The sequence below is a fragment of the Mesoplodon mirus genome (assembly GCF_964341445.2).
Source record: "Mesoplodon mirus genome assembly, chromosome: 19".
NCBI classification, from domain to species: domain Eukaryota; kingdom Metazoa; phylum Chordata; class Mammalia; order Artiodactyla; family Ziphiidae; genus Mesoplodon; species Mesoplodon mirus.
The window spans coordinates 19,481,925-19,494,337 of NC_138995.1; the positions used below are offsets into that span (position 1 = coordinate 19,481,925).

Sequence of the window (12,413 nt, forward strand, 5' to 3'; positions counted from 1 at the left end):
TCCATCACTAACAACCCTGACTACACTCGGGGAAGCACATATGAGCTCAAGGTTTTGGGGTGCTGAAATCAGAGAAACTACTGGGAGTCAGATAGATGTTTTCAATGACTGATACCAACTTCACCTACTCAGCCATGATGTCAATACTTTTGTACATTCCTTTTACACTTAAGCTGCTTTAAAGCAGTTTTTACAAAGAAAAGGAAAATGTTCAATAAGGGGAAAGGAATGACTCAGGTTTTTTGATTCCTTAAAATAATTTTAGGATTCACATTTTAACATTGTAGGTGAAAAAGATTTAGCTAATTTTTCATTAATCTGGCATTTCTGTAATCAAGTACATTACTATAACACCTTTCACTATAAACACAAAAGTGCCAAGTTACTATCCTCTGCCTACTCTATTGAGTGGAAAGTGAAGTCACCATCTACGACTAGAAAGTGGAAAACCAGTGGCAGGAAACATGCACTTTTAGCCCTCTATTCATCCTGTTGTGTTCCCTGGTAGCCACTCCAAACCACAGGTCTGGGAGACGCCTTTAGGTAGAAGTGAGCTCAACAGCATCAAGTGGCCTTGCCTTGACCCTGCCCCCAACCAGATAGGAGGACCCCATCCACACAGCCAGAGTAAGCAACCAGCCAGAAGTCAGGAATAAGACCAGCCTTTTCCTTCCAGCTCACGCTGCCTTTCGCCAGGAAATATGGCCGCTGTGTGGACTTGCTCATCCAGAGGGGCCTGTCGAGGTCTGTCTCTTACTCTCTCCTGAGCAAGTATTTACAAGATGGCTAAGGTGCCCAGAGAAGCTGCCCCACAAACACCCCATCCCATCGCCAAGGTTCATTTTAACCGGGGATGTCCCCAGGATGTGTGTGCCCATCCAAGGGTGTGTTAGTTTATTTTTTATTATAAACAAAGAATAAATCACAAGTCAAGGGTCTGGACTCCATCTCTGAGACACCAAAGACCTTACAACCAGTGAAATAATCTTAAACTGAAAGCTATTCAAAAAGCTTTGAATCAATATAACCAAACTCACCCAGGAAAGAAGGGCCTGGGCCTAGGGAGCCAGGGCAGGCAAGAGTAAGAGTCCAACAGGGATGAGCTTGGCTTTGAGACCAGGGTTTGGGAAGCAGTGGCTAGGAACCCACCTGTATTCCTACTGAGGGGTGGGGCAGCCCAGTCACTAGATGTCCCACCAGCCTACAGCATAGAAACAAACACCCACCCTCTGTTCTGGGTGGGAACAACTGGGGTGGGAGCTGGAGATGGGGAGAGAAAAAGGGGACATGAGGCCAGGGGCCCAGAATCAGGGTGCTCATTTAGGCTCTGCAACCAGCAGCCCCTGGAAAGGTCCCTGCTGATCTGTCCAATGACACAGACAACAGAAAGGGTAGTCGACAGGGCTGTGCATGTGGGCTGGAAGCGACCCAGGTGCCACCCACGGCCTGGTCATAGCAGATCCCGAGAGGTGATGTTCCTTGGATCTAGCAGCAACTGGATCCACTGCCCACCTTCAAGCCCAGGCTCAGACCTGTGGTGCAAAGCTAGGCATGAACATGTATTTCCCTGGCTCAGGGTCCAGGTGGGGTCTCTGAGGAATGGCTCTGACCTACCACCCCCATTTCCACCCTTAAGCAAGGCAGCCATAGGCCCAGGCAGGGCTGAGAAAGGGCTGGTGGGTATAAGGCTAAATGGAACTCACATAGGACAAGTCCTCCAGGCCCCTGCCCAGGGCCTGCCCTGACACACAGCTGCTGTCCGAGCCACTGGAGCCACTGGCTGACGGGCACTGGGAGGAGACCTCTGAGTCCTCAGGAGCTAAGAAGGGAGACTGGGTGAGCTGTCAGCAGAGGAGGCCCAGACCCCAAGCCATGTCCTCCTGCCTCTGGCCAAGCCCAGACCTACTCAAAGATGGCTGGCTGCCCAGCTCAGCTTCAGTCTCCAGTACTGCTTCCTCTGGGAAGCTGGTGGAATACAGGGGCCAGCGGAAGCCCGGAACAGCTGGGTCTCTGTACAGATGCAGGTTGAGGGACCCCAGTACAGAGCAAGAAGCAGGGTCTCCAGAAAGGGAGCTTGAGGCCCCCAGGTAAGGGCTGTCATAGTCAAATGGGGCCACAGCAATGGAGGCCCGAGAGCGAACTTCTGTATGAGAAAGAGGATCAGGTTGGGACAGGCCAGAGCCCAGGTGGGCCAAGGTCCTGAGGGGAGCACAGCCTAGGGCTGACAGGTCCATGTTGCCGCCTGTGCAGCTCTCCTCACCCCAACCCCCTGCAGCCTGCCTGCTACCTTGGCACTTCAGGATATAGTTGACGGTGCGGTCATTGATAGCTTCTTTGCTGGGGGCGATGTCCTGGAAGGCCTTGTTCCCCACACCCAAGGACACCATCTCAGCCATGCGCACCTCTGGGTGGAGAATGGACATCTGGACATGAGCCCAGCCCTTTATCACTCTTCCCCCTTATATTAGTCTCTCCTGTACACCCATAGCCTGCAGATTGTCCTGTGCGCTGAGCCTTTCCCAACAATCCCATGAGATGTCATAATTCTCCTTTTAAAGATGAGGCCTCTGACACTCAGAGGTTAATACTGTGTGCACAGTCTGAGACTGAGTGCAGGACTGCCCGACTTTGGAGTTCTTTCCCCTGCGCCGGCTGCTGCTGAGGGACCTTTTCCACCCTCCCAAGTATTTCCAGGTCCCTAGGCCCTCCTTGGGGCCCCTCTGGGACAATGTGAGCTCTCCAAGGAGGGGAGTGTGGGGTGAAATGGGGCAGGGACCCACCCTTGTTGTGGACAGCCTGCCTCCAGAGCAGGCGGGAGATGTCAGCTGTCCAAGCCTGCTTCGTAGCCAAGCTGGCAGCTTGTAGCACAAAGGTGTCCTTGGCCTTGCAACGGCGAAACCAGATCTCAAAGCGCAGGTTGCTATCCCCACAGCACTCAGTGAGGCCAAGGTCTGCCATCTGTGCGGCCAGGAAAGGAGCTTAGTGAGGCACTGGGGGTGCAGTGAGCAGAGGGAGGGGTTGGGTGGGCCTACCTTGAAGGAGCGCTTGTAGGCAAATGTGTCGATGCCTTTGGGTCCTCGGCGAGGCTTGCTGAAGAGCAACAGCTCCTCAAAGAGGAAAACACGACGCAGGGACTTGTGGCGCCCAGAGCGCACCGTGAACTCATCTTGTCGGACCAACTGCCCCTGTTCTTTGAGGTTGACCTGCCAAGTTGGGGCCCAGTGGGTGCCCAGGCTCTTCTGCCCCCTCCCTTCACACCCACTGCCCCTGCCCACCACAGCCTGTGATGACTCACGTCACAGCCCTGGATGGCATCCATGGCTAGCAAGTCATTGCCGTGTCGCAGCTGGAAGCACACGAGGCTCTGGGCAGCCCGCAGGGCACTCAGCTCTGGCACGGTCCCCCCGCAGGCCCGTGCCAGCTCCTGCAGCAGCAGTGTGTACTTGCTCATGCGCTGGATGGGCTTCAGCAGATAGGAGGCCAAGTCCAAGTGGTCCCCCAGTGCTTGCTGCTTGTCCTGCCAGGTGCGTAAGAGACCGTCAGGGAGCTTCAGGTTATTTGCTCCATCCCCCCCTCCCACTAGTCTCAGGCTCACCTACCCTGAAAAAGGTGTGACCATAGCTGGTCATCAGGGCATCGGAGCATGGTTTATTCTTGCTGTAGAGTGCGTACATCCCAAACTGCACCCTCTGCAAAGATACACAGCTTGGTCTGGTGCAAATTGGCCAGCATCCGAGGGGGCCAAACCACTCTCAGTTTGGGAGGACCAAAATGCCTAAAGGTCCCAAGGAGGCCTCCCCACACAGAGCCAGTGTGCCCTGCTTTGAGTAACGGGTGATCTGGCAAGAGACACTGTGCAGAGAGGGGCTTGCCCTCAGGCCCTCTGGGGAAGAAGTCCCGCATACAGCTCTGCTGCTCCCACAGCTCTGAGGGCAGTGCTCTAATCTCACCTCACCTCGGACTACACCTTCCCTTGCTTACTACACTATGCTACACTGACTTCTCTCTTCCTTGACCGCTGGGCCTCTTTCCTGCCCAGGGCTTTGCACTTGATCTTTCCTCTGGATGGAATGCTCTGACTGCAGCCCCTCCCTCTGGCCTTAGCTCAAACACCAGCTCCTCTAAGCGGCCTCTCTAACTGCTCTCTCTAAAGGGGATACCTCTGCCTTGCTGCTAACTCACAATCACCTATCTATCCCGTTTTTTCCCTCCTAACCTCAACTATAATATGCAATTATCTTTTTTACTTTTATGTCTCCTCTGCTAAACTAAGAGCACCCTGAAAAAAAGGGACCGGTTGGTCCTGCTCATAGCTGTACCCATCATAGGGCCTGACCCCAAGCACATGCCCAATAGCTCTCTGTTGAATGTGGCAGAATCAGCCAGGGCCTGTACGGCCTGAGGAGCTTACATGGCGCAGGAAAGCATAGGCCACCCGGGGTGGGTGCTGGGTACAGGCCTCCAGCTCACGCAGGAAGAAATGGCGGTGGAAGTCCCGCAGCTTCTCCAGGTTGCCAAAGAGGTGGGCGCGCTGGCCACGGAGGCCCTGGGGCACATCAGGGCGATCCAGCTCGGGGAAGTAGTTCTCCATGGTGTAGTCAAGAGCATGGACATACTCCCGCTCTGTAGCCACCATCTCCGCCAGCACCAGCTGGAGTCTACCAGATAGGTGGAATCAGGACCCGAGACATCTGCCCTGCCACACTGCCCTCCCCGCCCTGCTCACTGCCTACCTGTTGGGACTCCTGGGTTCAGAGCTACCTGGCGGAGGCATGGTGGGGCATGACCCTGACTGGGCACCAACTCCAGCCTCTGATCTGTGGCAGGCAGCCACAACGGCCTCATGGTGGCAGTGGTGGGCAGATTCTCTGAGACTCAGTCCCAGATTCCGATCAAGGCTGTATGCCTTCCTCAGGGGAAGGGTAGCAGGTACAGCCAGTACCCGGCTGACACACAAGCTAGCTGTGCTACCTGTCAGTGGTGGCTTCAGAGCAGCTTCCATCTTCTGGTCCAGGGCCAGCCAGGTGTCCTGGCACTGTGCCCAGGCCCAGCGGCACTCCTGGCGGATACCCTCAGATCCCAGCCCTGTGGCCAGAGCCCACATCTTTCGGAAGTGGGCAGGCGGCAAGTCAGGATGCTTGGTCCAATGCAGCTGCAGCCGTTGCAGCACAACCCCCGGATGTTCCTGTTCCAGCTCTGCCAACACCCGCTGCCCCTCCTCAGCCCACATCAAGGCCTGCAACACCAAGGCCAGATAGGCATTGAGGAAGGATCCCACCAAGACTGCTAAGCCTTCTCCTCTACCTCCCCACATCCCCACAGAATGCTGGCCCCAGGCTGCATCCTCAGTGGTAGGATTTTGGGGTCAGACTGAAGACAAGAAGAGAAAACAGGCAAGGTATACAACAAAACTCAAGCTGTCGTAGAGCTGAGCAGCCACCCCTCTGGCTTCACTGACCACCTGGAGCCAGGGATGGGACCCCTCACCCACCTGCTTGAAGAACTGCAACAGCCTCTCAGCATCTGCCAGCCGCTGCCGCCGCTGGGCTAAAGCCCTACAGAAGGCGGTCAACTGGGCTTGCAGGGTCAGAAAGCGGGCCCCAGAGGGGCCCAGTTCAGCCGCATCCCAGCCAACCAGTGGCTGCAGAAGTTTCTCCCCTCGCCTGACCTGCTCCTGGAGACAGAGACTGGGCTCAGCAAGCCCAGGCCTGGTAGTGCAGCCCACGAGCCCAGGTCTTTTCCACAGATGTCTACATGTCCTCATCAGTCACTTCTTTGAAGACCTTCCCTCCACCCCCAACCCATTCCCCTCTCTCTCCGTGCTCAATGAACAAGTAACTAAACTCACCTGGGCAATTCGGTCCAGGTCGCAAAAAGGGCCTTGGGCCTGAAGCAGCATGTCCAATGAGGGTTCCCTTGGTTCCTCAAGTGCTGGCCAACCCACCTGCTGTAACCACACTTCAATCTGGAGGAGTACAAACAAAGAAAGGAGAGCTGCTGTGGGGTGGGGGTGATGCTTGAGATTAAAGGTGACGCCCACCTGGGCGGATAGTTCTCACCTGGTGCAGCTCGCCCTCCTGGGCCTCCAGCATCTGGACCAACTCCAGTGCTTGTACTCGCTGGTTACTCTGCAGGGTCAGTTGGTGCAGCAGTCCATCCACGCGACCATACAGCTCCTCAGCCTCGTCCACTGCAGGCCTGGTGCATGGTACATGTCTTAGCGCCCCTGCTGAGTGCCTAGCTCCACTCCACCCTGTCCTAGGACCACAATCCTGGCTGGTTCTGAGCCAGCCACTAAGTCCTTAGCATGGGATATGGTGGGCTGGGGAAAGATCTGGGCTTGCACCTACCTGTAGTCTGGGCTCAGGGTCACCTCTGGAACCTCCTGCTTCAGCCATGCCAGCTCCAAGGCTCCCTGGCACTGTAGCCATGCCAACCGAGGTGAGTCTAGTACATGCTGCATCAGGACCCGTGCCTGCCGCAGCAGCCGACCAACTTCCTGTGATTAAGGGCAACAGGCAGTGGAGGTGTGCATGGAAAAGGAAGAAGATAGGGAGCATTCGGGGAGGTGTTGAAAGGAGACACTCACCCCAGACTCCATGGGCTGGGGCACAGCCTTCATGCTCTCAATGGCCCCCTGGAGCAGGGCACAAACCACCTGGCAGCTCTGCAGTAGGGTTTCCAGACGCTGTGAGCAGAGGCAGGCATGACCAGGGCAGTGCACAGTGCTAGTCCCAGGCATCTTGGATCCCAGGCCACTGCACTGCTCAAGCCAGCCCAGGGGAGCCTCCTCTGCTGGCCAGATTGCCTGCCTACCCACCCTATGCCCCACCCAGTGCACTGACCATCCGGAAGCCCAGCCAGGCCTGGTGGCAGTAAGGCAGGCCTCCTCCTAGTGAAGTGGGCAACGCCGAGGTGGAGATGTGCGTCAGCAGGCTCTGATGAGAGGACAGCTGCTCTAACTGCAGAAGAAGAAGGTGTAGTGGACTCAGGCCTGGTGGGGAAGTGCCCCACCTCCACCCTGGCCAAAATGGCTCAGTCCCTACCTGCAGCCCTGAAGGCACCTCCTGAGGCATCTTTCCCATTAGCAGCACCTGGTGCACCGACCCTGGGGCTGCTTCCTGCAAGGAATCTGAGCTCAGCCCTGCTCCCAACCCTATAAAAAGGGTTGGGGGGGAAGAGGAGAGCTATAATCCTGTACTCACTTGCAGCTGGCTGAGCCCCCAGAAGAGGGAAGAGATTGGGGAACAAATTCGGGCGTCCACCAACACCGTCAGTCCCAGGGCCTGTACTTTGGGCCTAAAGGAGCAGGCTTTGGTTCAGTATCTATTTCCACAACCCTGCCATCCCCTTGCTCAGGTTCTGTCCCCCAACCTGGGGATGCTTCGCAGGTAGAGCAGGAGACGGATGAGTTCATGGCTGCTGCACTTGGGGTGAAGCCAGGCTGGGTTATGGGCACTCAGAAGCAGCACTGCCCTGCCTTCTACATCCCGAGTCCCTGTGCAGAGAAGGCAGTGAACACCTGCACAATCAAGTCATCCCACCTCTTCTGCCTCTAGTGTCTCCCAGTTACCTGGCAGGGCAGCCAGGCCACTGGCAAGCAGCTCCCAGGCGAGGTCTTGGGCCAGGAGGCAGTCAGTGGACTTAAGGAGCCTGGATCCGTTGGGGTCTTGGGAAGGAAAATGGCTTGGGTCTACACTGGGCCATTTACCCAGAGACCCCTACGTGAACTTGGGCTTTAGCCTGAGTAGAGTCAGAGGCCTCCCCACCTCCAGGTACCCTCACTCCCTTCCAAGACTTTCCTTTCTTACCTGCCTCCAGTAGCTCTGACGATGTCTCAGATAAAAGATCTCCGAGGTTCACAGGGTCACTGTCCAACCCTTCAGGGTCCAAGCGGATTGGCATTGCCCTGCCTGAAACTGAGTCCCCTGCCAAGCCTCCTCCTTGGCTGTCATTCTCACCCTGTGCCAGACTAAGGTGGGAGTACATTGGGCACAGGAGGATCTCCATTCCAGAGGAGGCTGGTTCCTCCCACTGGACTGAGGAACCTCCTAATACGTCCCTCTGGCCATCCCCTGACCCATGTGCAACCTTCTGTCCTGGAGGTGACTGAAGCTCACCAGGCAGAGGGCTGCCCTGTAGCCCTTCCCCCTGGGCTGCCCCTGCTGGTGGGCTCGGAGGATTGGGGTCCTGCATCTGGGGAGCAGGTTCCCCCTCATCCCAGGCATCTCTGAAACTGCACACAGCAAACCTCCAGTCAGTGGCGTGGCCCTGGGAGGCTGAGGACTCATCCCCATCCTCCAGGGGCCCTTCCATCACCCCTTCCTTAAGGGTGGGCCTGGCTCCCGGCAAGTGGCAGAGGGGCTAAGCCCTCGGTGTGAACTGAGGCCTCAGCTCATCCAGGAAACAGGTTGAAGATGGTCGGGTGGGGCTGCATGGGCGATGCAGGTAGAAGGCACTAGGCCGTAGGAGGTGCCAGTCTTGGTGCCCGGCTCAGGAAGCGCAGTCAGTGCCGCAGTTCAGGCCTGAGGAGCGGGGAGAAGAGCCGGTGTCTCTCCCTCCAGCTCACGGCTCGCGGGTCCACGCTCACGTGGGCCTTCGCCGGGAGGGCCCCAAGCTCGAACGCTCACTTGCCGCCACGCTGGGCGGGCCTACGCAGGTGGAACGCTCACCGGGGGGGGGGGGGCGGGGCGCTGCCTCGTGCTCGCGCTCTTGTGGGCCCAGCTGACCCTGGTCCCCGCCCCCGCGCCACTGGGGGACTCGCGCGCCCGCTCCCTCGCTCGCCCGCCCGCCCGCCCGCCGCGCTCACGCCCGGGGTACGCGCCGAGGGGAACCCCGAACCCGGGAGGCCAGGCAGCCAGAGCCCTCGAACGTACCACACCGCCGCCTCGACGGCGAGTACGGCGCGGCGCCTGGCGTTGACGGGCGCCACCTCCTGGCCGCGGGGACGGAAACGAGCGCGGCAGAGGACCGGGCGCCGCGCCGCACCGCCCCCTGGGGGCCGGAGGACGCAGCCGCAGCCCACCCCGCCAGGCCCGACGGCAGCCGCCTGAGCCGGCCGGAAAGCGCGAAAACGCGGGCTCTCGCAGCGCCCCCGGCCCATCCGCCCCCTCGTCCCCCGCGGGCCCGGACGCCTCAGCTTCACCGCCCTCCCCCGCGCCGCCGCCCAAGCCCCCGCTGACTTTGGCTTGGCTTCTCAGTTCGCCGGTTGGGCCAGCGACCAACGGCCTTCCCACCGCGCCCGCTCAGCGCGCCGGAAGCGCTCCCCCGCTGGGGAAGGCGGCGTAGGTGCGCGAGGGTGAGTGAGCAAGGGGTCCACCTGGGGCTGAGGGAAGGGGCTTGCAGGGTGGCGGCGGAGGGGAGGGGGGCGCTTCTGCTCTTGAATGCACGCAGGATGCGGGGAGCCCTACCACAGCCTCCCTCAGCAAGACAAGGAGCACAAGTTCCTGTCAGCCGGGAGAAGAAAAGTGTGGGTCCAGGGGCCCAGGAGGCCTCTAGGAAGAGAGACTCCCTAAGCCCAGGCCAGCTGCTTGGTGCTGCTGGCAGCCAGTAGGGGTATCTTCATGGAGGGTGGGAGGGAGGGGCCCTTCCGTTGCAGACCCCATCTTCCTTCCAGTCCTCAGTCCCAGGCACCAAGAGCCAGGTTGTATTATCCCATGACGGGCTGCTGTTTGGGTTAGAGGGAAGGAGGAGGCAGGGAGGGGACTCTGTGGTGGGAGCTGACCCAGACCTGCCAGGAAGCCACCGATCCGCCAGGCCCAGCCCCGCCACTCGCTTGCGTTTTCGTTCCTGCACTTCTTTCATATACACTCCCTCCCCAGCCCCCCACCCCTCCCACAAAATCCCGCCGAGGAGGCTGAGACTGAGGTCAGGATTCTGGAACCAGAGGGCCAGCTCTGCTCTTCCACTTACCTGATGGGTGAGCTCCAGCAACTCAGTTCTCTTTGAGCCTCATCTTACTCACCTGTAAAAAAAAAAAAGAAAAAAAAAAAGAAAAGAAAGTCATTCTTTCCTCCTGGGATTGCCCCGAGAACTAGGAAAGACCCTGTATGTTGAAGGTCCACTTGCTGCCAGCTCTTGGGCGGTGTTCATGTCCTGCCCCTCATTTCATCCTCAGTTGGGGGTGAAACTGAACAGGTGAAAGTCACTTGGACAGTTGACCTGTGAGATCTCTCCCAGCTCTGAGGTGTGAAGTCCCTTTGGGGCATGTGGGCCTGCTGTGCCCCATAACATGCTCAGGCCCTTGGTTCCTTGTGGGGAGAGGGCAGTGGGTGCAGTGGCTTCCCTGGCTCTAAGGTAGTCACCTCCTTCATGAGCCCAGGGAGGCTGCCAGAGGAGGGAACCTGGGCATCAGAAGCAGGCACAGAGGGAACAGTAGCAATCCTCCCCTCCCCACCATCGCAGCTGCCGCAGCTGCCACGTCAGCACCAAGTCCAGGTTCTCAGAGCAGCTGCCCGGGAGCCTTCTTCATGAGGGGATCTGGCTGTGAGTGGGGAGCCTTGGAGTTGTCCTGCTCCATCCCCAACCCCCAGCAGGCCCTCTCTTCCCACCCTCCTCTAGCTTCAGCGAGCATCAGGACCAACCTTGGCTCCCTCCCCAGCTGTCCTAGAGCCGCCCCACTGAGTCACTGCCTCCAGCTCCCTCCCTCCCCTTCTGCTGCCCACTGTCTGCCCACCCCCACCCACCAGCCAGGCCCCCTGTGAGCCCTAAGAGCTGGTTGGACCTGCTGGCAGGCACATGTACCCCTCCAGTGCTAAGAGAGACCTCAAGCCACAGGCCATAACTGACCCCAGCACCCTGGAGCGCAGGCAGACAGACTGATTCAGCGGCCTTGGTTTATTCACTCCACATAGAATGTATGCTGTAAGCTTTGCGAAGACAGAGACTGTGTTTTATCCACTTCTATACTTCTAGCACCTAGCACAGGGCCTGGAATAAACGTTGAAGGGTGCCTGAGACTGGTCGCACTACCCCTGTCCTCCTGAGGTTCCCCATTTATGAGCCAGATGTAAGCCAGAGTCACAAATGGAGACAGATTCAGAGGCTCGGTCTGAAAGGGATGCAGAAGAGGCAAAGAGCTGCAGGATGCATAGCCCCAGGATGGCAAAGATACAGATAGAAATGGGGACAAACTGAGCCTAGTGGGGAACACTGGGGGCTGGGCCTGGAGCCAGCCAATGACCAGCCAATGTGCCAATGACCACAGCAGGCTCTGTGGGCTGAGCTTGCAGGACTGAACAGTGACTCATGGGGCCCATCTCTGTGGCTCTCCTGGCAGCAAAATCTACTCACAGCAGCCTTTTCCACTGAGATCATTAAATGGGGATAGGCCTCCCTCCCCTGCCTCTTCCCCAACCTTCCCTCAGCTTTGCATTTCTTACCAACATGACTCAACCAAAAATGAAGTGGGAGCTCTGTGCCTCAGGGGGCCTAGTGATAAGAGATCCACAGTCATTGCCCTCATTCCATCCCAAACCTTGCATACCCTTTTTAGTACTGCCCCAGACAGTTGACAGCTAGCCTAAACCCTCCAGATCTCTCTCACCTCTGGCCTAAATAAACTCCAGACTCCTTAGAGTGGTCTTCAAGACCTTCTAGAGCATCACAGCCTTCCTGACCAGCTCTTATACAGGCCTGGAAAACTCATCTGATCACAAGTCTTGTCTCAAACTGTCTCCTGTACCTGGAATGCCCATGTCCATCTCCCCAGGTCAAAATCCTTCCTCCTTCAAGGCACTGGAGGCCACTTCTGCCATCCTGCCTTGTCAGGTGGTGACTTGCTTGCTCTCCTGCATCCCAGGAGCCTGCCTCCTTCCGGCTGTGCTCACCTGCTTTCTTACCCTCAGTCTGCTCATCTCTGACCAACCCTATTTGCCTGGAAGTCCCCCCTTTCTTTTACCCAGCTCCAGGCCCAGGAGCCCCTGTGCACCCCCCTCCCCTACACCATCAGCTGTCTGATGATGGGGATTTTATTTCTAAACCTTTCTAATCTCGTAATTTTTGAAGGATGTGGTGTCTGGGCCACCTTCCTCTGGAGACCTGGTTAAGATTACAGATTGCTGGGCTCCTGTAGACCTGCTGAGTCAGAACCTTTGGGGTAGGCCCAGGAATCTGTGTTTGACAAGCTCCCAGTGATTCTGATACTGAGGTCTGAGAATGGCTGCCTGCCCTCTTCAGCACAAGCACCTTCACATCCCTGGGCTGCTGGAGGAGCCTCCCAACAGGTCTTCCATTTCTAGCCTTTCCTCCTACCAACCCTTCCTCCACGTGGGGTTTCACACATCCTCCACCTGGCACCAGCTACATTCGAGCTCCCTAATGCGCATCACTGCCCACACTCCCCAGATCATAATTCTCCAGGCTGGCTTTCTGCCACCTCTAAAACTCAGTGGGGTCACCCCACCCAAGCCTTG

The 12,413-nt window shown here is 57.8% G+C and overlaps 1 protein-coding gene across 1 annotated transcript; it reads right to left on the reverse strand.

Moving 5' to 3' along the window:
• Positions 1-972: 972 nt before the first annotated feature.
• On the reverse strand, positions 973-10,087 carry PLEKHG4 (pleckstrin homology and RhoGEF domain containing G4). Its single transcript, XM_082607321.1, has 22 exons — positions 9,913-10,087; positions 7,812-8,525; positions 7,574-7,669; positions 7,375-7,498; positions 7,206-7,299; positions 7,047-7,121; positions 6,846-6,962; positions 6,590-6,688; positions 6,351-6,499; positions 6,060-6,198; positions 5,849-5,965; positions 5,492-5,674; positions 4,734-5,236; positions 4,412-4,658; positions 3,600-3,689; positions 3,296-3,517; positions 3,033-3,203; positions 2,781-2,958; positions 2,288-2,404; positions 1,907-2,143; positions 1,704-1,819; positions 973-1,532 (listed from the first exon to the last, which is right to left on the reverse strand). Exons 2-22 carry the CDS (start codon positions 8,314-8,316, stop codon positions 1,527-1,529), a joined length of 3,585 nt encoding a protein of 1,194 aa, XP_082463447.1. The 5' UTR covers positions 8,317-8,525; positions 9,913-10,087; the 3' UTR covers positions 973-1,526.
• Between the last annotated feature and the right edge of the window lie 2,326 nt (positions 10,088-12,413).